Genomic DNA, 25,501 nt, shown 5'->3' with positions numbered 1-25,501 from the left:
GGTCATTAGATATGACCTTTTAATGAAATGTGCTTTGAAGATGTCCCCCATCCTAGGAACTTTAAGACCATTATTGTTATCTCAAAGCATTGAAGTATCACATGTTTTGAAGGTCAGGACTTTCAAGGATTTAGAAAGTATCTAACATAGGAAGTGAAGAAAACAACATAACTTGAGGTTCTAGAATTTCCGAATCTTGGGTCTGTCTAGCTGCATCTATGTCACACTAAAGAAAATGAGATAAAATTTGACAAGTCCAGTCAAAACTCTGACTGTTTCCAAAGCTGTGGATCATTTGACTACATGCTCCCTCCTGTCTTCTCAAGGACTCGCACCATTTGTCATTCTTATTCTTTCTTTCAACAAATGTTTTCCTCTCTTGGCAGCTTTACTTCTTCTGCCTACAAACCTGCTAAGGTCTCTCCAATGCTAATTCAAAACAAAACAAAGCAAAAAAGCTCTTCCCTTCAATTCTGCCAATCCATCAAATTTGTAGCTAAACTTCTAATGATTTTTATTTTTAAATTTTATTACAAAGTATATGCATCTTAGCAAAACTGATTTTCTTTTTTAAACTCTTACTTTCTGTCTTAGTAACAACTCTAAGACAGTAGTGCAAGGGCTAGTGAATCAAGATTAAATGATTTGCCTGTCTGAGGTCATATTTGAACCCTGGTTCTCCTAACTGCAGATCTGGTGCTCTATTCACAGTGCCACCTAGGTGCCCTGAGAAAGTGATTTAAAAACTTAAATAGTATCCACTTTAAATTCTGTGCACTTGGCACATCTTTTCAATTTTTCAGTAAGTAGCTCCCATTCATTGTTGTTACAGAATAGCAATGACAGTCCTATACAAATAGTACAATGCACTGAAATTTTTTTGTTTCAGTAGCAATAGCTTATCTATCAATTAAAGTAGTTTATACTTAAGATCTCTCTGTATTCACGCCCCCATAGCACAGCTTCCATTCTTCTCATCTCACTGAAACTGCCAACTCGAGTCCTGATTCTTCCATCCTGCTGATCAACCTCAATAGAGCTGCTTCTAGAACTGACTGCTATCTCAAAGATTACTGGTAGCCTCTTAAATGTCAAACCAATGGCTTTTTCTCAGCCACCTTTTTAACTTTGGTGTAACTCTTGGCAGTCTTTGCAGCTACTGTTTTCTGGATTCTGCTTCCTGATTCTCCTCCAAACTATATTATAAATTATTCAATCTAAATTATATATATATATATATATATATATTTAAAAAATACTCACCCATTCAATTATAAGCTTGCTGAAGATGTCTGTTTTAAGTGATTATCATTAGTGCTTTGCATATGATAAAACTTTGATCACTTTTGTTGAATTTGGTATTAAATTGTATAGACAAAGTATCAAATTTCCCAGTTTCTAAAACACTCACTTCTGGAAACCTTATAATCATAAGTTACTTCCATATGATACTTTTATTCTATTACCATTACTGTATTGCCCAAAAGTAAAGTCCATCAGGTCCTTTAATAATGAATCCCTAAAGAAAGTACAAAAAGTTTAAAAGCAAAGCATGTAAATTAACCATATACTGTAATCTAGCCAAATACTATAAATAGAAATTAAAATTTATTAGCCAAATACTGTAGGTAGACATAAAAATTCAAACAAAAATGAAAACAGTATTCTATTTTTAAAGTACATAGTGAAGGCTCATAATTTCACAGCTTATATTTCTTTTAAAGTTTCTTTAAAATTGAATAAAATATCTGAGATTTTGCTGATGGAAGTTATTCACCCCCATTTTTTACTTTTACAAAGAACTTTTATAGGGTGAGGCAAAAGTCCTTAGGCTCCTATGCTGAAAATGGTTTACATGTCTTAATAAATGAGACATATAAATGTGTCCAGGAACATATGTGAGTTATTTAGCTGTTTTCAACATTTATTTTAATTTAAATATTAAAATGTTCATATTATGTGTAGGAACTGTCTTGATAACATTTATCATCTGTTTGTGGGACTTTGATTTATCTTGTATAACACACTGATGGATGTTTAGTGGAAATATGTTTTTAATCACTTCAGAATTTTTCTTTTGATAATAAATATTTACTGCTTATTCATGGTTTCTTTTATCTAGAGCACATGGATAAAGACAAATTTCATAAACAATTAACTAACTGAATGTTCACAGTAGGGAGACGAAGGTTTCAAGATGTTCTCTTTGCCTTATATTTTTCTGAGGCAAAAGGCAGGGTCAGATTTATGTACCTGGATAAGCTGTGCCTATAGCTAAGTAACAGAACCAGCTTCTCAAGGACTTTTATTTCTGCTCTTCCCTACATACTTTATTTAAAGAAAAAGAAAGAAAACTGCAGCAAAAAAAATAGCCTCAATTTTTAAGAGCCCAGAATCTATTCACCAGACTGAACTATAAAATCTCTTTGTGTATTTTCAAAGAGAAAATAGCTTTTTGCCTTCAAAAGAGGGAATACAGTCTATGTGTGAGCCACTGTGTTTATAATTAGGAAGTAGTGTCTCTGGTCTTTATCACAGAAGTTATACCGTATGTTCAGAAGTGTGCGTGTTAGTAATGGCATAAAATATAAGTTATCTCCATCTCATGGAGAAGTCATTTAGAAAGATAACAGCTTCTATGTTTTTTGGCTGAGATTAAGGAATAGAAATGTGGCTTGTTCAAGGGGTTACTGGCATTGTGTCACCTTGAATTCTTCTTGACTCATCCAGAAGGGACTACCTTGTGAATACCAGAAGGTTACTGGAAGTTTTACTCTACAGGACCAATGAAAGGCTAAAAAACTTATGAGAAGTCTCCAGACTACAGTTCTTTTTTATTTTGGTCCCTCGCAAAATCTTGAGATATAACTCTAGGAAATTATCTTGATAGAGTAGAGAGAACATCCACTCGGGAATTCGATTTCAAATCCCATCTCTGAAATTTATATAACTTTGGACAAGTTATTGACCTTCTCTGTGCCTTATTTTACTCTTTATTAATTTGAAATATTTGACTAGATGGATTCAGAGGTTCTTTTTAGCCCTAGATCTATGGTCCTCTGCTCAAAATGGTGAGAATTACTAGGAAAGTACCTTTTTGCCAAGGGCCAATTTATATGAAAAAATGGTGACTGCCATTGATCTCATCCATCACTTCAAATGAGCGGTAGAATAACAGTACTTCAGAGATCCATGATTTTGGCAGTAGGAGTCCTCCCTCCACCAGTTTAGCTCTCAGCCCCTTCATGACTCAGTGAATTGTCTTCATGAGTTGCTTCCTACTGTTGAATGGGGAGGAAATATGTCATTCTTGGAAATCCCAGCTACTGGCACCATTTCTGTGCCAAAGTGCTGAAAGGACTGTATGAAACAATCTTTGCAACAGTTTATAACATAGAAACTGGCTTGTTTTGTGGGCACATACTAGATAATGAGTGTTTATTGAATGAATAAGCAAATGAATGAATAGGTAAATGAATAATAAAACAGAGGCAGATAAGAATTTGGGCAGATCAAGATGATGTGGTTCTTTTCAAGTAGAGACTTCAGTAAAACCTACTATCATTCGGTAATGGAGGATTATAATTAGGGGACAATGGGTAGGCTAATTACCTAAGGAAGGTAAATGCAGCAACAGTTGTGGATCAGAGTCTTTGGGAACAAGTGGTTAATATTTCAATACATTTTCATTTTTCTGGAAGCTAGACAACCAGAAAGCTCCCATGACTAAAGCTATTTTTATACAAGGATTTTAGGTAAACAGTAACAATTACACATTCAACTCAATTTCTTTACTTTCTTCATTTGTTGTAGTAAAGAATTATTGTTCATAGGGATGACTTGGAGGCACTGAGAAATGCTAAAATGCCCTTCAGATCTTTAAAATTTTAATTTTCCATGTTATTAGGGTTGTATATTTATTATGTTGTAGTTCTTTGAAAATAGGTGACCATCTAGAGTGTCTTCAGCCATACTCAACTATCAGATTGCTCCATTTTCCCTTCATTCTGGATTAATAGAATTGCCCCTTTTGTTTATGTCCCTTTTGAAATTCTTTTTTATTTTGTTCCTTTCCATAGGACAACTTCAAATTCAACCTAGGCTTTAAAGAATATCCCAATCCAAATCTGAAGCAATGCTTTACAATTCTTTTTCTCTGGATAAAAACATGAATTAATCAAAAGGCATCATGTTGACCAGGAATTATTCTCTCATCTGCACCCAGCCTACTTACTTGGGTTTATTTTTCTGTTTTGTTAGTGTCTTCTCCATTTGTATCTTTTTTTAGGAACTGAAAGGCTTGTTAGAATTAATTCAGTAAGCCATTCCTAAAGCCCTCCTGACCTTTTCAAAGGGCACTCACTGTTCATTGAATAGCAAGTGATTGGCCTCCATATTTAACCTGGGTAGAGGAATATTCTTTGAAATTTAGATTCAAAATTGTATTACAGAAAAGAAATTTTGGAAGGGGAAACAAAAGAGGGCAATTTTGTTATGACCACATTCAATTTGCTGGATAGTTGTATATTTTTGTTCTCCATATACTGAAATGCTCATTTATTGATGATGATTAAGTATGTCATAAAAAATAATTTTGTAAAAAGATATCACCCACCGTACTATGGTCCTTTGTCAATATATGATCACAATCCACCGATGACTACTGACATCCGTCAGTTTCATTTAAAGTCTTATGCTGAGTATCTTACTGTTATAACAGGAAGAAGAAGAAGCACAAGCCAAAGCTGATAAAATCAAGCTCGCCTTGGAAAAACTGAAGGAGGCCAAGGTGAAAAAGGTAACAAATACGACTGTGAGGAGTTGAATGATAATTCTCTTTCATTCTCTTTCCTGTTAATAGGAGTGCTGTGAAATTCACTTTCTAAATGGTTTTCGATAGAATTTCCAGAGACAAGTAAAAGTTATTTGCATTTCACCATCCAAGTTGTGGGAGCCAGTCTCTGCTCTTTGTCTTCACTGAATGCCTTCCCATTTGTCTATTCCACCCATTTCTCCAGAATCGTGGCTTGGCTGGTAGTTTTCTTATGATGTATCTATATTTTCTTTCTGCAGCTAAATGGCAAGCATTAAGAGTAGGGGCTTACAATTTGAGTCCAACTAGCACTTAGTCTAGAACTTGGCATGCAGTAGTAGTAGTAGTAGTGGTGGTGGTGGTAGTGGTGGTGGTAGTATATTGGAAATCTATATGACACAATGGATAGAAGGCTGAACTTGGAGTCAGGAAGAGCTGAGTTCAAATTCTACCTCAGACATTTTACTTAGCTGTGTGACCCTACCCAACTCATTTATACCCCTGTTTTCTCACCTTTATAGTGGGTACAATAATAGCACCTACTTCCTAAGTATGTCAAAAATGAAATGGCATAATATAGATCAAGCAAAGCTTGAAGCCCTATATAAATGCTAGCTATTGTTATGATGATCATTATAATAATACCCATATATGTTTTTTTTAACCCTTACCTTCTGTCTTGGAATCAATACTGTGTATTGGTTTCAAGGCAGATGAGCAGTAAGGGCTAGGCAATGACAATTAAGTGACTTTCCCAGGGTCACACAGCTGGGAAGTGTCTGAGGCCAAATTTGAACTCAGGACCTCCCATCTCTAGGCCTGGCTCTCAATCCACTGAGCTACCCAGCTGCCCCCCATATATGTTCTGCATACATACCCATATATGTTCTGCAAGGCTTTTGATGCACATTACTTCATTTAACCTTCACAAGAACCTTTTAGGCATTTATTACAAGTATAGCATCCCCATTTTACAGATGAAGAAACAATCCATAGAAAAACTCCATTCTATTTAGAGGCTTATTTTTGGAAAAAATGGAGAGAGAGGATCTAGATTTTATTCCCAGCTCTATCACTAACTAGTACCTTAGGCAAGTCATGAATATTGGGGAGGGGGCTCATTTTTTATAAAATAAAGGGGTCAGATCTCTAGAGTCCTGGGACCTCCCTCTAACTGCTCTGGTTAGGATTCTCCTGAGAGTAGCCCCACAGCATCCTCTGCACTGGCCATTGCCATTAACCATAACATCTAAAAGAAAGAAAAATTAACTTGAAAAGAGTGAACATTTTTAAAACACTTGATGGCAATGGCCAGTTCAGCTGAATTACCTACCAATCAGTCAGGCATTAAGCAGAGGTTTATCATAGGGGATACAAATACAGAAGAATGAAATAATTCCTACATTTTCTAGGAGCCTACATTCTAACGGGGGAATATGAAGTCTATACAAAATATTCCAAAACTCTTAGTGCAGTTTCAAATGACTAAAGTTTAAAATAGCGCTAAGACTTTAAGGACATCCTGTATATAAGAATAGACAGAATAAATGTAAAAATGATAAATGCAGAGTAGTTAAGTCTAAGGTAATTTATGGGAGAATCAGAGGGAGTTAGGAGAGGGGCACCAACATTGGGATCTGGAAAGGCTTCATGTATGAATGGCCCTCAAGCTGTGCCTTGAAGGCAAATAGTGTAATGTATAACTCTTTAAGAGGAGGGGGAGGGAGACAGACAGACAGACAGACAGACAGAGAGACAGGAAAAAAGAGAAAGAGAGAGAGAGAGAGAGAGAGAGAGAGAGAGAGAGAGAGAGAGAGAGAGAGAGAGAGAGAGAGAGAGAGGGAGGGAGAGAGACAGGAAGAAAGAGAAAGAAAGGAAGGAAGGAAGGAAGGAAGGAAGGAAGGAAGGAAGGAAGGAAGGAAGGAAGGAAGGAAGGAAGGAAGGAAGGAAGGAAGGAAGGAAGGAAGGAAGGAGGAAAGAAAAAGGAAGGAAGAAAGAAAGAGAAGGAAGAAGAAGGAAGGGAGGAAGGAAGGAAGGAAGGAAGGAAGGAAGGAAGGAAGGAAGGAAGGAAGGAAGGAAGGAAGGAAGGAAGGAAACAACAAAGAAACTAAAAAAGAAAGAATGTACCTACAAGAAGCATCCCAGCTCCCAACTTCAATAGCCACTTAGAGAATGGGAGGAAAGAAGCACATTAACAATATTCTGCCCTGAAGTGAGAGAAATTTGTAGTTTACCTTGGACAAATGAAGACATGAAGCCTCCACCCCTGAGACCCTTTGCTTAAGGACTGAGATCAGCTGCTAACATCCATTAAGGCATTGCTGAGGAGGAAAGAGGGGGAGGAAGACAGATCAAACAGCCAAGCTGTATATTTATTCATATTTCAAGCACTTCAGCTGTGGCACTAAAACCAGGAGCCTGTCTGTGGTGCTGAATATTAAGAGAATTGGGGAGACCATCTAATCCAAAACACATTTTTTTACAAAGGAAGTCTAGTCTGTCTGGAGTGCTTTGAATGCCCTCAAGTGTTTCTTATGGGGTTGGCTCTGCTTTATTCTGGGTGGAGCTGGGGTACACAGTGGTTTGGACTTTCCAGATCCAGCCTGTTGGTTGAATTGTCATTGGCATTGATAACAAGGTGGAACCATCCAGTTGTTGATTTTACTTTCTAAGAGGAAAATGTATCCATGAACATAGATGTAGATAAATAGACATTTAGAGAGCTTTAGGATAGAGGTCTTTGATTCGTAGATTTAGAGCTGGAAGAAACCTTTAACAGCTATCTAGTCCAACCTTTTTTTTTTTTTACCAAATGAGGAAACTGAGACCCAGAAAAATTAGGGGACATGCTTGAGGCAAAAGAAGTACTAAGTAGCAGAGCAGATACTGCTCAGAACCAGATCCCTTAACTCTGAATCTAGTGCCTTTTAAACCATTTAATACTGTTTTGCATAAGATATAAACAACAAAAGTCACCAAAGTGCAAATTAAGAGGGTATGTGTTTTACATTCTCTTATTATACTCATCCTCTCTCTCTCTCTCTCTCTCTCTCTCTCTTTCTCTTCTCTCTCTCTCTCTCTCTCTCTCTCTCTCTCTCTCTCTCTCTCTCTCTCTCTCTCTCTCTTTCTTTCTTTGGCTTCAATCTGGGATTTCATTGATTTAATAATAGCTAACAACCTCAGCAAGTTAGCACAATGGATGGAGTCCCAGGCCCTGGAGTCAGAAAGACCCATCTTTCCAAGCTCAAATCTGGCCTCAGACCCTTACTAGCTGTGTGACCCTGGGCAAGTCACTTAACCCTGTTTGCCTCAGTTTCCTCGAATCTTTGCCAAGAAAACCCTAAATGGAATCACAAAGAGTCATATGGGACTAAGCAACAATAACAATAATAGCTAACTTTTAGTACCTACTATGTGCCAGGTACTGTGCTAAGCCCTTTACAATTATGATGATATGTGATTCTCACAACCACTCTGGACAGCAGGTGCTATTATGATTCCCATTTTACATAAGAGGAAACTGAGGCAAATAGAGGTTAAGTGACTTGTCCGAGGTCCCACAGATACTAAGTGTCTGAAGCTGGATTTGAACTCAAATATTCCTGACTCCAGCCTTCTACCTGAGTATTCCCACTGAGTAAACTTCCTTTACCAGGGCAGACTGGCACCTGTTCCAAAATGTATATTCCTAGAAATATGCATAGGGGTTCATGCAATCATTCATTTATAACTTGGAGAAGTAAATAACTAGGATGAGATGGCTAATATATGACAAAAGTAGGATTTGAATTCAAGTCTTTCATCCTCTAATACCAGCACTCTACCCTAATCCAAGCAGAGACAATGAAAGTGTAAATGCAAATATGCTGTTTTAGACCTACAAGGTGACCACATCTGTGGTTTAAAGCTAACATAGGCAAACAGAGAGCATGGAGGATAGAACACTGGACCTGGAGTCAGGAAGACTTAAGTTCAAATCTGGCCTCAGATACTTATCAGCCATTTGATCTTGGATGAGCCAGTTAATCTCTGCATGCCTCAGTTTCTTCCATTTGTCAAATGGAGACAATAATAATACCTGCTTCCCCGGGGTTGTTGTGAGGATCAAATGAGATCAGCTTGGCAAAGTGCTTTGCAAACTTTAAAGCACTATATAAATGTTAACTATTAATTTTATTATTAATATGTAACTTGAAAATGCTGGTAAAGGCTAAAGAATAATAGTGAATATAAGCATATCTTTAAGTAATCTGCAGCCAAACAAAACCACTAGCCTCTCCTACCTTCCCTACTTTTGTAATCTTTTCCTTCCACCTTATACTTCAACCTTCCCAGCACCTGTCTCTCCCATATTGGGAATCTCTATCTCTAGTTTCCCTGGCTTCCTTCAAGTTCCAACTAAAATCTCCTTTTCCCAGAAGCATTTCCCAATCCCTCTTAAGTCTCTGCCTTCTTTTGCTGACCTGTGTAGATCTGGTTTGTACATGGTGGTTGGCTTGTCCTCTTCCACTTTAGATAGAGAGCTCCTAGAGGGCCAGGGGTATCATTTGCCTTTCTGGTTCTAATGCTAAGCATTAAGCATGTGTGCCTGGGCACACAGTAAGCATTTAATAAATGTTACTGGCTGACAAAATATTTATTGACTGACTTGGTTCTCTGCTTATAAAATTTTCTAGCAGCATTTTTAAAGTACATATGAATTAAGTGTACTTTGTAGTTTTACCATTTCTGCAAGGAAGTCTCATCACCTCTGGGCCTTGATTTCCTTCTTTGTAAAATGAAGGAATCAAATAAGAGAGCCTCTGAGGTTCTATGTCTACGATCCTTTGAATTCCCCATAGCCCACAGTACCTGGCACATAAAAAGCACTTAATAAGTGTTTTATCTCTCTTTAATTAAAATGTTAGGTTGGTATGGTTTGGATTTTTCTCCATTAGAGAAAGAACCAATCAAAAAAGCCTTTATTTTCTTATGGAATTCTCAGTAGGAATAGAAAAGGAAGGAAAGAATGAAGACAGAAAGAGAAAAAAGGATCTAAGGAAGAAACAAAAAGGAAAGAAAGAAAGGAAGGAAGGAAAAAGGAAGGAAGGAAGGAAGGAAGGAAGGAAGGAAGGAAGGAAGGAAGGAAGGAAGGAAGGAAGGAAGGAAGGAAGGAAGGAAGGAAGGAAGGAAGGAAGGAAGGAAGGAAGGAAGGAAGGAAGGAAAGGAAGGAAGGAAGGAAGAAAGAAAGAGAGAGAGAGAGAGAGAGAAAGAGAGAGAGAGAGAGAGAAAGAGAGAGAGAGAGAGAGAGAGAGAGAGAGAGAGAGAGAGAGAGAGAGAGAGAAGGAAATACACTTTTATTGACTACTACATGCCAAGCCCTGGGATGAGTGCTGCATAAATTATATCTCATTTGATCTTCACAACAGTTTTGGAAGATAGGTGCTATGATGATCCCCATTTTGTAGTCTCAAGCAGAGAGATTAAGTGACTTATCCAGGGTCACACAGTAAGTGCCTGAGGTCATATTTGAACTCATGTTTTTATGACTCCAGGCTCAGTGCTCTTTCCATTTTACCATTTAGCTGCTTCTAGTGTGGCACTTTAGAATGGAGTGCTTTTCTATATCATGTTATCAAACAACATTTATTTTTTTCCAGTAACAAAATAAAATTTTCTTAACCCTCTCTCTCACAAGTTATGTGCAAGGAATTTGAGTAGTTCAGAGCTTAGTTCTTAGCCCAGAGTAATATAAATGTCTTCCATTTAAAGCAAGTTGGGGTATAGCATACCAGGTGAGTCAGTCTGTTTTGCAGGGACAAACCTTCCACACCTCATTTACTAAGGCCATATGGCTTTTATTTTAAATGAACCATAAGTAAATACAGCTACACCTGGCTTTTCTTTCTGGAGGTTATAATGTGTCCTTGAACAAGTCACTTAACATCTCAGGGCCTCAATTTCTTTATCTGAGGAAATTGTGGTCTTCCAGTTTTAGATCTGTGATCCTATGAATTCTCTATTGCCCCCATACCTAAAGGGAAGGGAGTTTTGAGGATTGGAAAAATGTAGCAGAATCTCCAAAGTAATATGCTGTCTGACTCCACATTATGGAGCTCTGGAGCCCTGAACAGACCACTCCACAGCACTGTCCAGCCACCCCTACTACTCATAGTTATGTCACCTTATACATAGGGCATGTTGGGCTTAAATTTACTTTAAAAGAATGTCTTTTGGAAATGGGAGTGATGGTCCAGGCTTGTAATCCTGGCTACCAGGGAGACCTCTTGCTTTGGGGAGTTCCATGCTGCAGTGGGCTAAGCCATGGCTCTGTCTACCACCAATATGGCCAGTCTTCTGAGTGGGTGGAGTAAGAGGAATACCGGAATAAGTAGGGAATGGAATTGGTCAAAGCTTCTGTGTTGATCATCAGTGGGATTGATGCACATCTGGCATGAAGGAGATGGGAAGTCCCCATCCCAAAAAGGGGGGAAACTTTTAAATATTGTTCTTGTATCTGCACTGTCTAGCATAGTGCCTGGCACACTGTAGATGCTTAGTAAGTACTTGCAGATCAATTAATTCATTTAATGCCTAGCATAATTTTAGAGATTCCCCTATTATGTCCTAATAATTCATAGGACAAAAGGTATGCCTTCTAAAGGGCATAGGACAGAGGCTCTGAACCTGGAGCCCACAAACTTGTTTCCTATCTCAACATAATTTGTTTCCTTTTATTCTCTCTTACATATTTAATTTTATGAATTTAAAAACATTATTCTGAAGAGTCCATAGCTTCAATCATCTTCTTGAATGAACTCCACTGCCATTTATCAAAAGTAACTATCTCTTTAGTGATTCTATACTCAATGCTCTTACAACAGTGACCAATATGGAAGTATGTTTTGCATGATAATACATTTTTGACCCAGATCAAATTGCTTACCAGATCTGGGAGGGGAAGGAGACCATTTATTTGGATCTTACAATTTTGGAAAACATGTTGAAAATTATTATTACGTGTAACTGGAAAAATAAAGCATCTTTGAATTTAAAAAATGATTCTCTACTCAGCTTGTCGTCAAGGTACACATGAATGATAACAGCACAAAGTCACTGATGGTGGATGAACGGCAGTTAGCACGAGATGTTTTAGACAACCTCTTTGAGAAAACCCACTTTGATTACAACCTGAATTGGTGTCTTTATGAAATATACCCAGAGCTACAAATTGGTAAGTTTCGTAGCTATGAATAGACCATAAATGGCACCTGAAAGTCTTGTCTTGGTTTTTCTATTGGTCTAGTATGAAATGAGATGGTTTATATCAAGGCTATCTTGGGTCCACATCTGTCCTTTCTCCTCTTCTGTCAGATTTAAGACCTGCTCTTTGATTTCTTTGTTATAGAAAGACCAACGTGGCAGCAGGTGGCCAGACCATAAGGGATATGAGCATTTTTATGGCTACACCTCCATTGTTCCCATTAGAGGAAAAAACTAGCAGGATGATACTTCTCATTACGTGCCCAGTTAAGCTGAGCAGATTGTGGAGATGTCCTGAGCATCTGTCAGATGATGTCTCTTTCCAGAGTTTATAGCCTTTAAGTGTAGTATATCACTTTACCACAAACCCACACATCAGCCCTCACTCTCCTTTGGATGGCAGTTGTTTTAACTGAGCAGCTAAAAAATCCCACCTTCCTGGTCTTTGATGAGTTTAACACCTGCCTTTTGTCCACATGCTAAAAGAAATGAAGGAACAGGTGGAAAAAATTGATCAGGGTTGGGAAGAGGAGAAAGATGTAAAGAATACTTTGTTTACCTCTCTTCTCCATCATCTTTCCCCATAAGTCAACTCTCTTCCTAACTTCCATATTTATGATGAAGTCATTTTATAGCTGATATAGCACTAGTTGGAGTCAGGAAGAGCAGAGTTCAAATTCTGCAGACACTTTCTAACTATGTGACCCTGGTCAAGTCATGTAACATTAAATTGAACCTTAATTTCCTCATCTATGATATTAGTGCTTACATGATAATTACTTTGAGGAGCAAATAAAGAAAAAAAAGCCCACGATATAAATATCAGTTATTATTATCTTTGGAGTTCCCCGGGTTCATAAAATCAGAGTCATCCTTGATTCTTCCCCCCCTTCTTCACACTTAGATTTCATCTCTTGCTAAGTCTTATAAATTTTGCCTCCATAACATCTCTCGCATCAGTCCTCTTCTCTCTGTTCACGTGGTCTTGTAATTCATCTGCTGCTCCCAGACATCCCTCCCCAGCCCAATCCCTGCTTAGTGGCTGAAATATTTTTCTCAAGGTACAGGTCTGACCATGTCATCCCCATGACTCAAAAGCCTATAGTGGCTCCATATTTCTTTTAGGACAAAATAACAGTCCTGGAGTTTACAGTCATACTCTAACTTCAACCTATCTTATTTCACATTCTTCTTAATGCATTCATCTTCAGTTTTCACCCCTTTGTACAGGCTATTCCCTGTGTCTGTATTGTACTCTCTTCTCATTCCTACCTCTTAAAGTCCTTTTCTTCCTTCGAGATTCATTTCAGGTGTCACACCAGTCAAGCCTTCCCTGAACTTTTTTTAAACCCTTAAATTCCATGTTAGGACCAATACTGTGTTCAGATTCCAATGCGGAAGAGTAGTAAGGGTTGGGCAGTGGGGGTTAAGTGACTTGTCTGGACTCATACAGCTAGGCAACGTCTAAAACCAAATTTGAACTTGGGACCTCCTGTCTCTAAATCCACTGAGCCACCGAGCTGAACCCCTTCCCTGGACTTTGAATTGTTCATGCTCTTTTCCTTCTGAAAGTGATCTTGTATTCAAACTTTTCTATGGATGCACTGGGGAGAAAGCCCCTTCTTCTAGATGGGGACTCTATAGAAGAAATAAAAGAAGACTCGCCTCAATTTTCTCTGGGTATCCCCAGAGCTTTACCCAGCACTTTGCATATGGCTGGCACTTCATGACTGTTGGTTTGAATTGAAATGAATTGCCACCTATGGGGAGAGGTCTCTTCCAACTTGAATGTTCTACAAGTCGGTGATTATCTCCCTGGAACACTTAACAAAGTAAAAAAAAAATATATATATATATATATATATATATATATATATATCTGTATGGAATAATTTGGGTGAAGGTTTTCTGGAGTAAGGGAACCAAGATAAATGACCTCCTGAAGTGTCTTCCAACCCTTAGAATTGGGGATAGAATTTATGACAAGACAGGCATTACCCAATAAGGGGTTATACAATCAGGATTCCTAATAGTGGTACCTAATAGGAGGTAGATCATTGGCCTGGGTGTCAGGGAGATGTGAGCCCCATAACTCCCATTTTCATCTTGAATCATTGCCCCCTCCCTTACCCTAATTCCCACCCCCCTTCTTTAAGGTAGAATAGTTGCTTCTACTTAGAGTCAGGTATGTTCAGGTAGGAAGTGACAGTCCAAAGTGAAAAATGGTGAAACGTTCTCACCATGGTACCAATCACCAGTTCTGTCTATTGTGGAGACTTTTACAAACTTAAAAATGAAACGTTTTCCCCTTCATGAAATTTGAATGCAATCTTAGAGTTGGAAGGGACCTCAAAGATGATCTAGATTTAGTCCAAACCTTTCCATAATCAGGGGTCTAGCCTGCAACATCATTCTGGCTTCCAGGAAATAGTTCTGGTGATGGGAGACTTACTTTCCCAAGGCAGCTCATACCATTTCAGAAACATTTCAATTGTTAGGGAAGTTTTCTTTGTTTAGCTAAATCTTCCTTCCCACAATTGCCACCCATTAGTTTCAACTCAACCTTCACAGACCAAGCAAAAAAAAGTAATTATTTCTTCATGTGATGGTCCTATGAGTGCTAAGATTATGGAAATTGGGGTCAGAAGACTTGAGTTTGAATCCTGGTTCTGCTATGTCTGGCTCTGGGCAAGTTATTTAAGTTCTCTCCTAGCCTCAGTCAAGGGGTTTAGACTAGGTGACCTGTGAGATTTCTTCCAATTCTAAAAATCCATGCACCTACATCACATAAGAATTGCAGATAAAACTTGTCTCTGTATTATTTGAGAGTTTCTAGGCATTGGGCCTAAAAATGCACCTTTTTTGTTTCATCAGAGAGGATTTTTGAAGACCATGAAAATGTTGTTGAAATCTTATCAAACTGGACAAGGGATACGGAAAATAAGCTATTATTTTTGGAGAAAGATGAAAAATATGCTGTATTTAAAAACCCTCAGGTAAGTAAAATTGCTTATTAAAAGATATAAAAAAATGTTTTTCAAAGTAGCATACCTGTTTAAGTTTTATAATGGTCTTTCAAAATTACTTAGAAGTCATGCTTTGAAAAGAATCCATAATACAATGTACCCTGGCCATGTCAATATTTTGACAATACTTCAGAAGAACTAGAAAGTGGAGACTCTTCTCTGCTTTAACCAATTGTCCTCACCCCCTTATTTATCTTTTGTCTTTTCTTTTTCTCTTATTTTTATTTCTGACTCCATCCATCTTATCCCTTATGCACATTTGAGTCCATTGATTTCTTCACAGTCACCTTTAAAAGGTGGTGGTGAATAAGAGAAGTGCCTCAGGATTGGTGAAAGGCAAATATTCCAATTTTCAAAAAAGGGAAGAAGGCTTAGTACATATACATTTATAAAAAAATATATATATGTATGTGTGTGTGTGTATATACATATATATATAAACTTTAGGTCGATCTATAGAATCTCTGCAAATCTATAAACTTTAGATCAGCAAGCTTGACTTCCATTTTGGGCAAAATTCTAGAATTCACTAAAGGGATGGTTCGTGAGCACTTCAAAGGGGGAAGCAATTGTCCCCCCCCAAAAAAAAACACAAAACTTCACACCCTTTCAGGTCATGTTATGTCAAATCATTTCTTTTTTTTTTTTTGACAAAGTAACTAGATTGGGGATGTTATCGATATAATCAGATTTCACTGAAAACATTTCACAAATTCTCTTATTATGTCTCTGTGAGCAAACTGGAAGAATATGGCCCATTAGAGTGGCTTTAAACTTGGTCAGATGACCAAAAGTAATCATTCATCATTCAGTGTCAGTTTGGAGAGAGGTCTTGAACAAAGTACTCCAAGGATATGTCCTTGGATGAAGCCATAGAATGTATACTTATCAGCACAAAATTGGGACTCAAGATTTCAAAAGGGTCTCATTGGGCTAGAACAATGGTTCATATTTGGTAAGATGACATTTATAACCTCACTGCAAATTATCTGATGATCTGGGGGATCCCTCCATTGAGAGGCTGCCCATCCATGCATGATTGTCCTGAGCAGGTCTTCTTGTAAATTCTCCATGGAGTATCCATTTAATATTCAGGGGTCCTTCTTTTAGACTTCATGATTTGTGTGTGTCAGTAAAATCTATTGGCTGTAACTGGATTATTCCTCACCATGTAACCAACCTACCTTTTCCCCTCCAACATCTCTAGTGACATTTTCTCCTCCACTACTCTTTGTTGTTAATATATATTCACCCTGCTCAGACCCACCATGTACCTCTCTGTCCTTTGTTCATCCTCAACTTAAATTCCTCAGGAATGGAAGATGAATGAATGTTATTTTTTAAAATACAGAGTTTTGTTTTAGGCAGAAGCTTGGAATCTTTTAGAATTGCTGCACATTTTCCCAAAGGCAATACAGCCCCTTTTCTTCTTCTGGGTTAAATTCATTGTGCATTGGCATCTACACAATACAGCGTCTGGCACATAGTAGGAGCTTAATAAATGTTTATTGATTGCTGTCCTAGATATATGTACTGGTTGACCAGTTTTATGGGTTGATCTCATAAATGCATATCCTAATCTGGACATTAGGCATTCATCCATTTTAGTTCCCTCTGGACAGTGAGGCAATTTGATTAAGGGATTATGGATTTCCTTTAGGGAAGGTTCTGTAAAGTCCTGGGCCCTGATAACATCAGCAAAATGTCATCCCTGGGGAAAAAAAAAAGAAAAAACATCTGGAAAAGCTCCAGATAGAATTGAATTCAGATACATGTAAAATTTTACATTTGGTTTTTTAAATCAGTTTCAATGATGTAAGTTGGGACTGTTTGTCCAGACAACAGCTGAGTTTATGTCAACTTTAAATTCCTTAAGCATCAGTGGTAGATCACAATGGCAGAATCACAAAGTTAATGCTATATCCTAGGCTAAATTAAGAGAGATGCAATATACAAAACAGGGAGGTAAAAATTCTGCTAGGTTACCTTGCTAAGAGCTCTTCCAGAAAGTTTTTGACTGGGGTACTTCATTTAGGAGTGGAACATATCCAAAAGAGGAACTCGGACTGGTAAACAGAATAGAAAATATGCCATACTTGGACTCATTAATGGAATTGGGGATGTTGCCTTCGGAGAAAAGACTTGGAGTAGGAGGAATGGAAGCAGAGTCACAATCTTCAAGTATTTGAAGGGTTGTCATGAGGAGAGGAATTAAAGAAGATGCAACTAAGAGCAGTGGATCAGAGTTGGAGATGGACTGATTTCTAAGGAAAATATGCCTAATATTTAAAGATATTAAAGACAAATAGAGGCTTCCCTAGGAGGTCATGGGTTCCCATTCACTTGAGGTCTTCAAGCAGATGACCATTTGTTGGGAAATTAATGAAAAAGGATTCTTGGTTAGGGGCTGGTTGAACTAGAAGGTATCTGAGATTCTGTGATCCATTCTTCACTGGTGGTCACTAAGGACTTCATTAAGTATTAAAAGTCAAATGTAGAACCTTACACTTACCTGAATTAAATTTCATCTGGAACTATTCCAGATGTTCCTATGGATGCCTTGCAGTTGACATCAAGGCTCCAAACATTCTAGAACCTCCTAAATAAGATGCATAATCAGTGAATCGAGTTTTGCCCAACTTGTCCTATGTGGACAGGCACCCAGAAAACCCAAATAGATGAAGAAAGCCTATTCAGATTCTGATATGCACTTGAAAGATCAACCTGTAAAGCCATAGTACATACAAAGTACATAGAATAGGACTATGGTTATTAATACATCATTTCTATCATACTCTTTCCTTGGTGGTTACATTGGGGCTTTATGGTTGCTGGGATAACTCTTAAGCCAAGCCCAGAAATTGTGTTTTTTTTTTCTCCTGTTCTTGTGATTTAGTGTTTCAAAAAGTCTGTATGGTAGACATAATTGTTCCTTATGTTTGAAGGTGATGCTACCAATAAGTCTAGTTTACTTCTGAAAAGAATTGTCCTTTCCATGTTTTAACCACAAAAAAAAATTGTAATTAACTGAGAATTGCAAGTATTTTTCCACCTAGACTTTTCATATATTGAGTGGCACTGGACCATATAAAAGTCAAATTATCATTCTCTATTTTGTGGCGTGTGTTAAAAAATAAAAGTCCAGAAACATCCAACTGTGATACTGGTAGATACATTGTGAGTACCATTTTTGGCAGGGGTTAAGTTAGGTTCTCTAAAATGAAACCAGCTTTATTTTTCCTAGGCTTTACCTACTTCTCACTCTTATATACACGGATATGGTTTAGTGTCCCAAAAGCAACCACACACCAGGTGTGATGACTTTTCTAAAAAGCTTTAGCTTTTCAGTTTCGCTTTTTCCGAGTCTTGGAAATGACGTCTTGCTCTTCAGTGCTCAGCTCCGCCATGGGTTGGTGCATCACCATTCTCATTGGTCGGTTGCTCAAATTTTCTACATTTCGGAAATTGCCTTAAAAGGCCTTTCACTCCGTGGCTGCAAAGAGATGATTCAGAGAATGATAAAAAGGTCATGAGTCAGTGACTAAGTCTGAAATACGCCTCTCCTAGGAAAGTGTATATCCACGAGAGTGGGACTTCTGTAACTTGAATCACCAGCTAACACACTTCTGTGCTGAATCTACAAAGACTTGGTGGGAGTGCAACAGGCAAACTCTTATCTGATTCTAAACTCGTACTAAAAAAAAAAAAATCAAAGAGCCCAGAGAAGAATAATTATTTCCTGAGGGAGTTGTGGAGCATGTGAAACCTGGAAATGCTTTTGCTATAGTTGGGCTAATTCTTTCCTCCTCTGAGCAGCTTCAAAATCCCAATGCAAATCTTTCTGTAAAGCATTCTGTACTTCATTAAGGGTGTTAATTTTTTTAATTGACACCATTTATGAAAAGTGATGAATCCCAGAAACGAGTCTAACATGCAACAGTGACACTGTTTCTGTTCCATGATTAGGATCACATCTGAGACCTCAAAGGATTGATCTTCCTGTCCAATGGGTCCACATCCCATTCCTGGCCCAGAAAATATTTGAAGGGTTAGTGAGAAACCAGCTGTGCTTCAAGAAGAACCAGAAATGGTTAAGGGGAAGGACTTGAGTTTGCAAACATTGTATAGAAGGGAGTTTGGGTAAAAGGTTCCAGAATGTCATATAGCTTTTAGTAATAGTCTTTCAGAGAAATAGGAATATGTAAGGTAGGGATTCTCACCAAAAGCCCTTTCTATTTTTAAGATCCTACCAGTAAAAGTATTCATTTTACTTCTAGAAGATGTCCTCACTCTGTTCATCTTTTACATCTGTCCCCTCCTTTCCCTGCCACTACCAATGCCAATAGACATTAAAACATCATTAAAACGTGTTTGTGTTATGGCTGGAACACCAGACTTAAGATCAGGAAGACCTGGGTTTGAATCCTTTCTCAGACTCTTTTTAGTTGTATGTTTTTAGTTGAGTGGCCTTGGCCATGCTATAACTATGGCTTCCTTCCATCATCTTTGCTTATCCTAACCCATTCCTACTGCTCTCCTATAATTCCTTATTAAAGTTGCCCCTTCCCTTTTCCTATCTTCCAACTTTCTAAAGTTATTTCCCATTCTCCTCTTACTCTTGAGCAGGGATGTCAAACTCAAGGAGAAATGCATCCCTGTGGACCACACTTTGACTTAGAAAACCACAAATTAACATTTTCTATGTTGTTTTGTATTTTTATTTATTTTGTGATATATTTGCCAGTTACATTTTATTTCAGTTGGGGCTTCTGGGGAGTTTTGTGCCTAGCCAGTTTCACCCCTCTCCTTTCTGAGTCAAGTGAAGGGCATTTCTACAAGCACCTAAAGTGGACCCCACTGTTAATGGGCTGTCGCTCTTTTCTTTGCCTTCACTGAAACCTGCCCCTATACCCAACCTCATCTCCTTTTATAGCAAAGAATGCTGAAAATTAGAGTTGCTTTTGGAGGAAGATAAAGCAGAATTCTGGGCACTTATTTCCCTCTGCCCCTGTTCATCACTCAGGTGTCTAGCATGAAACAAAAGGTATAATCCAAATATCAACCATTTCCCTTGGGGTGTATTGGTGTAGTCTAGTGCAAACTCGGGGGCTTTATCATTTATTCCCCCTTTACTAAATGACATGCCTTGGTCCCTGTGCTTCATCTTTTAAAGGTGAAGGAGATTTGATCAAGCACTTAACAAGTATCAGGGACTTCAGAAACCTAAAAATGAAATTGGTCTAAGGATGAGACAGGGGTGAGATTGATTGGGAGTCACACAAACCCAGCTTGCCAGAGGTTAATACATCATTTCTATAATACTCTTTCCTTGATGGTTACATTGGGGGTTTATGGTTGCTGGGATAACTCTTAAGCCAAGCCCAGAAATTGTGTGGTTTTTTTCCCTCCTATTCTTGTGATTTAGGGTTTCAAAAAGACTGTATGGTAGATGTAATTGTTCCTTAGGTTTGAAGGTGATGCTGCCAATAAGTCTTGTTTACTTCTGAAAAGAATTGTCCTTTCCATGTTTTAGCCACACAAAAAAAAACATTGTAATTAACTGAGAATTGCAAGTATTTTTTTCCACTTAGTCTTTAGATATTGAGTGGCATTAGACTATATAAAAGTCAAATTATCATTCTCTATTTGTGGCATGTGTTAAAAAATAAAAGTCCAGAAACATCCAACTATGTACTGGTAGATGCATTATGGCATAGGAAATAGAAAATAGAAAAGAATGGGTCCTACATGGCTAGAGGAATCCAAGGTCTAAAAGCAAAAGACAAGTTTGACTTCATTAGTCTCAGAGAGATTGAGCCAGGCTGGAGTCTTTAACTTTGAATATGATGCTGGAAGGGTGTTATTTCTTCGAATACCTGAAAGGACGATTGATAGAGTGGTGCTATCTTTTAAGAGGAAAATATGCTCATATGAGAAGTCTAGAGACCAGAAAGCTTTTTCCTCTGTTGATTGTTACTTATGTTAAGGCGGACTTGAGTGCCCCCTCTACCATCTTCCTCCTCCACATTTATTCCTTCCAAAATCTTTTTCAATATTCATTCTTTTTTAATCATCCTTTATTATAGTCTTTCCAGAGATGAAAATTATATTGAGTCAATTAGAAATACAAATTGGATGGGCAGCTGGGTGGCTCAGAGGATAGAAAGCCAGCCCCAGAAATGAGAGGTCCTGATTCAAATGTGACCTAACTCCCATTGCCTCGTCCTTACTGCTCTTCTGTCTCGGAACTAAAGCTTAATATCAATTCTAAGGCAGAAGATAAGGTTTAAAAAAAAATACAAGTTGGAGAAAATGAAACCATTAATCATGCTTTTCTACTTCCTATTGTAGATTTTTCCCTCTGTGGTGAGTAGGTGGATTTCCTGCCCATTTCTGACACACTCCCATCTGACCCATTTACCAAGGAATTTTAATTTTCCCCTACTTGTGATATCATTGCTGCAGGGAACTCTTCCCTCTACTAAGACAAACTGGTAACCCTTCCACAACTTAAAGCCTTAGATCCCTACAGCATGGAGCTAACAGTGCAATTGTGACACAATCACTGTAAATCAAGGGTGAGATCTGAGCCGGTGCCTCCTTCATTCCAAACAGCACCATCAGCCATAGCACGCTGCCCCTCCTTGGCCACGTCACTCATCTCCAACCTAACCAAGCTTTTTCCTTGGGCTGAGCGACTTGCCAGTGAGGAAGCTGCAAGAGAGAAATACAAATATAGACAGTGACACAGGTTTAGCATAAAGAATTGACTGCTCACAGGGCCTCAAGCTTCTAAAAAATATGTTTACTCCAGGACAAAGGGGGTTATAGATCCGAAACCAGAAGGGATCTTAAAGGTCATCTAATCCAACTTCTTTCCTTATTTTACAAATGAGAAAGTTGAGAACCAGAAAAATTTAAAAAAAAAGTTTTAAAAAGTTAAAGAATTTGCTCAAGGTGACACCCAATTACTTATTATATAATTACTTATCATTACTATTTATTATTATAGTAGGGGCAAAGCTAGAATTCAAACTCAGATCTTTGGCTCCAAATCCATGATCTTTCCATTGTATTAGCATATAGGAGCACATATGTGTGGGAATACACATCTAGGTGTGTACATATACATTTTTGTCGTTGTTTGGTTGTTTCAATCTGAGTCATTGGAGTTTTCTTGGCATAGATCCTGGAGTGATTTGCCATTCTTTCCTGAGCTTGTTTGACAGAGGAGGAAACTGAGGCAAACAGGGTTCAGTGACTTGCCTAGGGTCACCCAGCTAGGTTTGCCATTTCCTTCTCCAGCTCATTTGACAGAGGAGGAAACTGAGGCAAACAGGCTTCAGTGACTTTCCCAGAGTCACACATCAAGGAAGGGTCTGAGACTGAACCCAAAAAGATGACTTCACTCTATCCACTGCACCATCTAGCTGCCTACTGCATATAAATACATGAACGTCTAAATGCATGGATATATACAGATTGCTCACACATACAGGAGGAAGTAAATTTATTGCTTAAAATTTGTCTCCTAAAACTTACAGTGGAGGAGCAGGAGAAGGTGCTAATGTGAACATCCTGTAAATGTGATAGTATTGATGAAGGCAGAGCCAGCATTCATTCCTTCCTTTGGCCGTCTTTTCATGGTTTTTACTTGACATACATTGTCATAGGTGCCAAGAATACAAAGACAGGCACAGTGAGCTGGCTCAGTGGAATGAAAGCCAGGTCTAGAAATAGGAAGTTCTGGGTTCAAATGTGGCCTCAGACACTTCCCAGCTGTGTGACCCTGGGCAAGTCACTTAACCCCCCTTGCCCAGCCCTGCCTGGGAACCAATACTTAGTGTTGATTTCTAAGACAGAAGGTAAGGATTGTTTGTTGTTTTGTTTGTTTGTTTTTTTAAGAATACCAACAGGGAAAAGTAAAGGAGCTTCTGGTCATTCTTTTGGAGGAACACATGCCCCCAAATAAGAGCATTTGTACTGGAAGGCAATAAAACGACTGAGCACTAGAGTCAGTATTCCCTTAGCAGCCTCTTTTCTCACTGATATCAGAAATGGGCAACCTATTTTAAAGGGCTTCTTCCTATGGTTCTTTGGGTCAGTCAATTGAAGTCCACATGCTACCTATTTATTGTTTCCCCTCAAAGCAAGCTTAGATAGAGTCAAAGCATCTTGACTTTGTAATTTTCAAGAAAATTACAAGTCTCAAAGGAATGGCAGAATGGGATTCTTATTTGGGGGGTAGGAGGAGAGAGGAGGATTGGAAATACAAATTATCTAAATTAGCTTTGTTGGCAGTCTACTTTTAGCATATCTAATAGCTTATTGTGTTAAATCCTGGAGAATTATCTCTGCTGTCAGGTAAATTCCAATCTCCACCCCCACATACATATACAATCCCACAATCCCTTTGGCAATAAATACCCAGGCTGAAAAGGTTTAGTTTTGGGGTTTTTTTAAAGAGAACTTGCCAGCAAAAAGTTTTAGTACTAGCTTGTAAGCTGGAGACCCCAAAGCCCAAGCTTTCCCTAACTTACAAGCTAGTCCTAAAACTTGGGGTTCATCAGATCTTACCACGGAACAAGTACAAACTTTGGGGTCTCCAACTTACAAACTAGTCCTAAAACTTGGGGTTCATCAGATCTTACCAGGGAACAAGTACAAACTTTGGGGTCTCCAACTTACAAGCTAGTCCTAAAACTTGGGGTTCATTGTATCTTACCAGGGAACAAGTTTGGGGGTTTCTAGATTCTGTGTTGCCACATCTCATGTGCCCAGTTCAGTGTTTACAGATCATGCTATGATTAAGAGTCAAACCCACTATAATATGACAGATAAACAATTCTATTTTTCCTTTTATTTGAAAAAATAAGTTCAAGACCCAAACTTGGGGGGGAATAATAAATGTTTATGCAGTTACCTTTAGAAAATACACAGAGCATTGATGACAACCAGAGGAGGACAGGACCTACGGGAAGTGGGTAGAGACACAAGAGGCTTAGAATATAAAATCTGATTATCATTAGGGACCATCTAGTGCCACATACACACAACAATACTGTTGAATAAGTACTTCAGGTATTATTATCCCTATTTTATGAGCAAGAGAAAACTGACAGCCTCAAGTAGTTTGCCCTAATGCCAGTAGTCATACAATTAATAACTGGCAGGTGGCTCAGTAGATAGAATGTCGAGCTGGAATATGACCTTAGACCCTTACCTGCTGTGTGACCCTGGACAAGTCATTTAACCCTGTGTGCCTCGGTTTCCTCATTTGTAAAATGTGCCACAGAAAATAAATGGCAAACCATCTTACGAATGTCACAAAAGAGTAGGACATGAGGAAAATGAGTTAACAGAACAAAGGGGATTTAAACCCAGGTCTCCTATATCTAGGCTTTGACCCAAGTAGCCTACTTAATGCTAAATTTTACATGATATTTCATTTCCCATCTCTTTTCCTGTGCCTTAGCTGTGCCCCATTCATAGAACTGGCTCCTTCCTTTGCTCTGTCTCTTAGAATCCCTGCCTCTCTTCAAGGTTCAATTCAGAGGTCACTTCCTTCAGGAGGTCTTTCCATCCCCCAGCCCCTTCCCCATCATTGTAGCACTTTTACTTCTTGGTGAACCTGTTAAGTCTCGTCTGGAGAGTTCCTTGAGAGCAGATGAGTCTCCCTTTTCATTGACGCCCAGTGCCATGTGCATAATAAGTATTTAATAAATGTGTGTTCTTGATTCCCTTATTCCTGGGCATAACAACTAAAAATGGGCAGCCAGAGTGACCTAATGCTGGAATTACGGCCAGTCATGAAGCAAGGCTATGGGGAGGCAAAGGGACTGAGCGTGTCAGGGTGGAATTGAAAGTGGCCGCCACAGGTTCCGTTTGGGAAGTGAAGCTGGTTTAAGGAGAGAAGCTGAGACCTCAGCAAAATGAAATTGAATGCTAGAGAAGCTTTAGCTGGGCCAGCTGGCAGGCCCTGGGTGGTGGGAAGTGATGAAATGTGGCAAGAGGATATTGTGGTCTGAAGGGGGAAGTCGAGTGAGAAAACCCAACCGAGAAAAGTCAGGCTGCAGAGGAGGTGTAGTGCATGGCCTCACTCAGGGGAACAACTTTAGAATGGAGTTTTAGGTTAATGGCAATAAGGGGAGAGAAGGAAGAAAAAGGTGGCCATGGCATATTCTGCAGATTTCAGACCGAGTCTGAGATTCTGTAGGAGAGAAAAAAGAAATACAGTAGAATCCCCTTATAGCGTGATGGAATTGAAGGGATTCACTTACATGGCAGCTTAAATCATGTTCCTGGAAAGAGAATTACAGTAGAAGTAAGAAGCCTATTAAAAATTAAATTTAAATGTAAAACAAAATTTTAAATTTTAATTTAAAACAAAAAAATTAACATAAGAAGCCTTTCAGATGAT

General features: G+C 38.4%; 1 protein-coding gene across 2 annotated transcripts in view; it reads left to right on the top strand.

Annotated features, from left to right (window-relative positions):
- The window catches only part of APBB1IP (amyloid beta precursor protein binding family B member 1 interacting protein), a 129,397-nt gene that overhangs the window by 50,035 nt on the left and 53,861 nt on the right, over nucleotides 1–25,501 (top strand). For both annotated transcript variants that reach the window (XM_001376084.5, XM_016426336.2), the window contains exons 5-7: nucleotides 4,721–4,798; nucleotides 11,867–12,026; nucleotides 14,930–15,051. In XM_001376084.5, coding sequence (XP_001376121.3) covers nucleotides 4,721–4,798; nucleotides 11,867–12,026; nucleotides 14,930–15,051 — 360 coding nt within the window. The remainder of the gene's footprint in view (nucleotides 1–4,720; nucleotides 4,799–11,866; nucleotides 12,027–14,929; nucleotides 15,052–25,501) is intronic.

Source organism: Monodelphis domestica, chromosome 5 (genome assembly GCF_027887165.1).
Source record: "Monodelphis domestica isolate mMonDom1 chromosome 5, mMonDom1.pri, whole genome shotgun sequence".
In the NCBI taxonomy this organism is placed as follows: Eukaryota; Metazoa; Chordata; class Mammalia; order Didelphimorphia; family Didelphidae; genus Monodelphis; species Monodelphis domestica.
The sequence above is the reverse complement of the archived record's forward strand: the minus strand, read 5'-3'. Positions and strand labels throughout refer to the sequence as shown.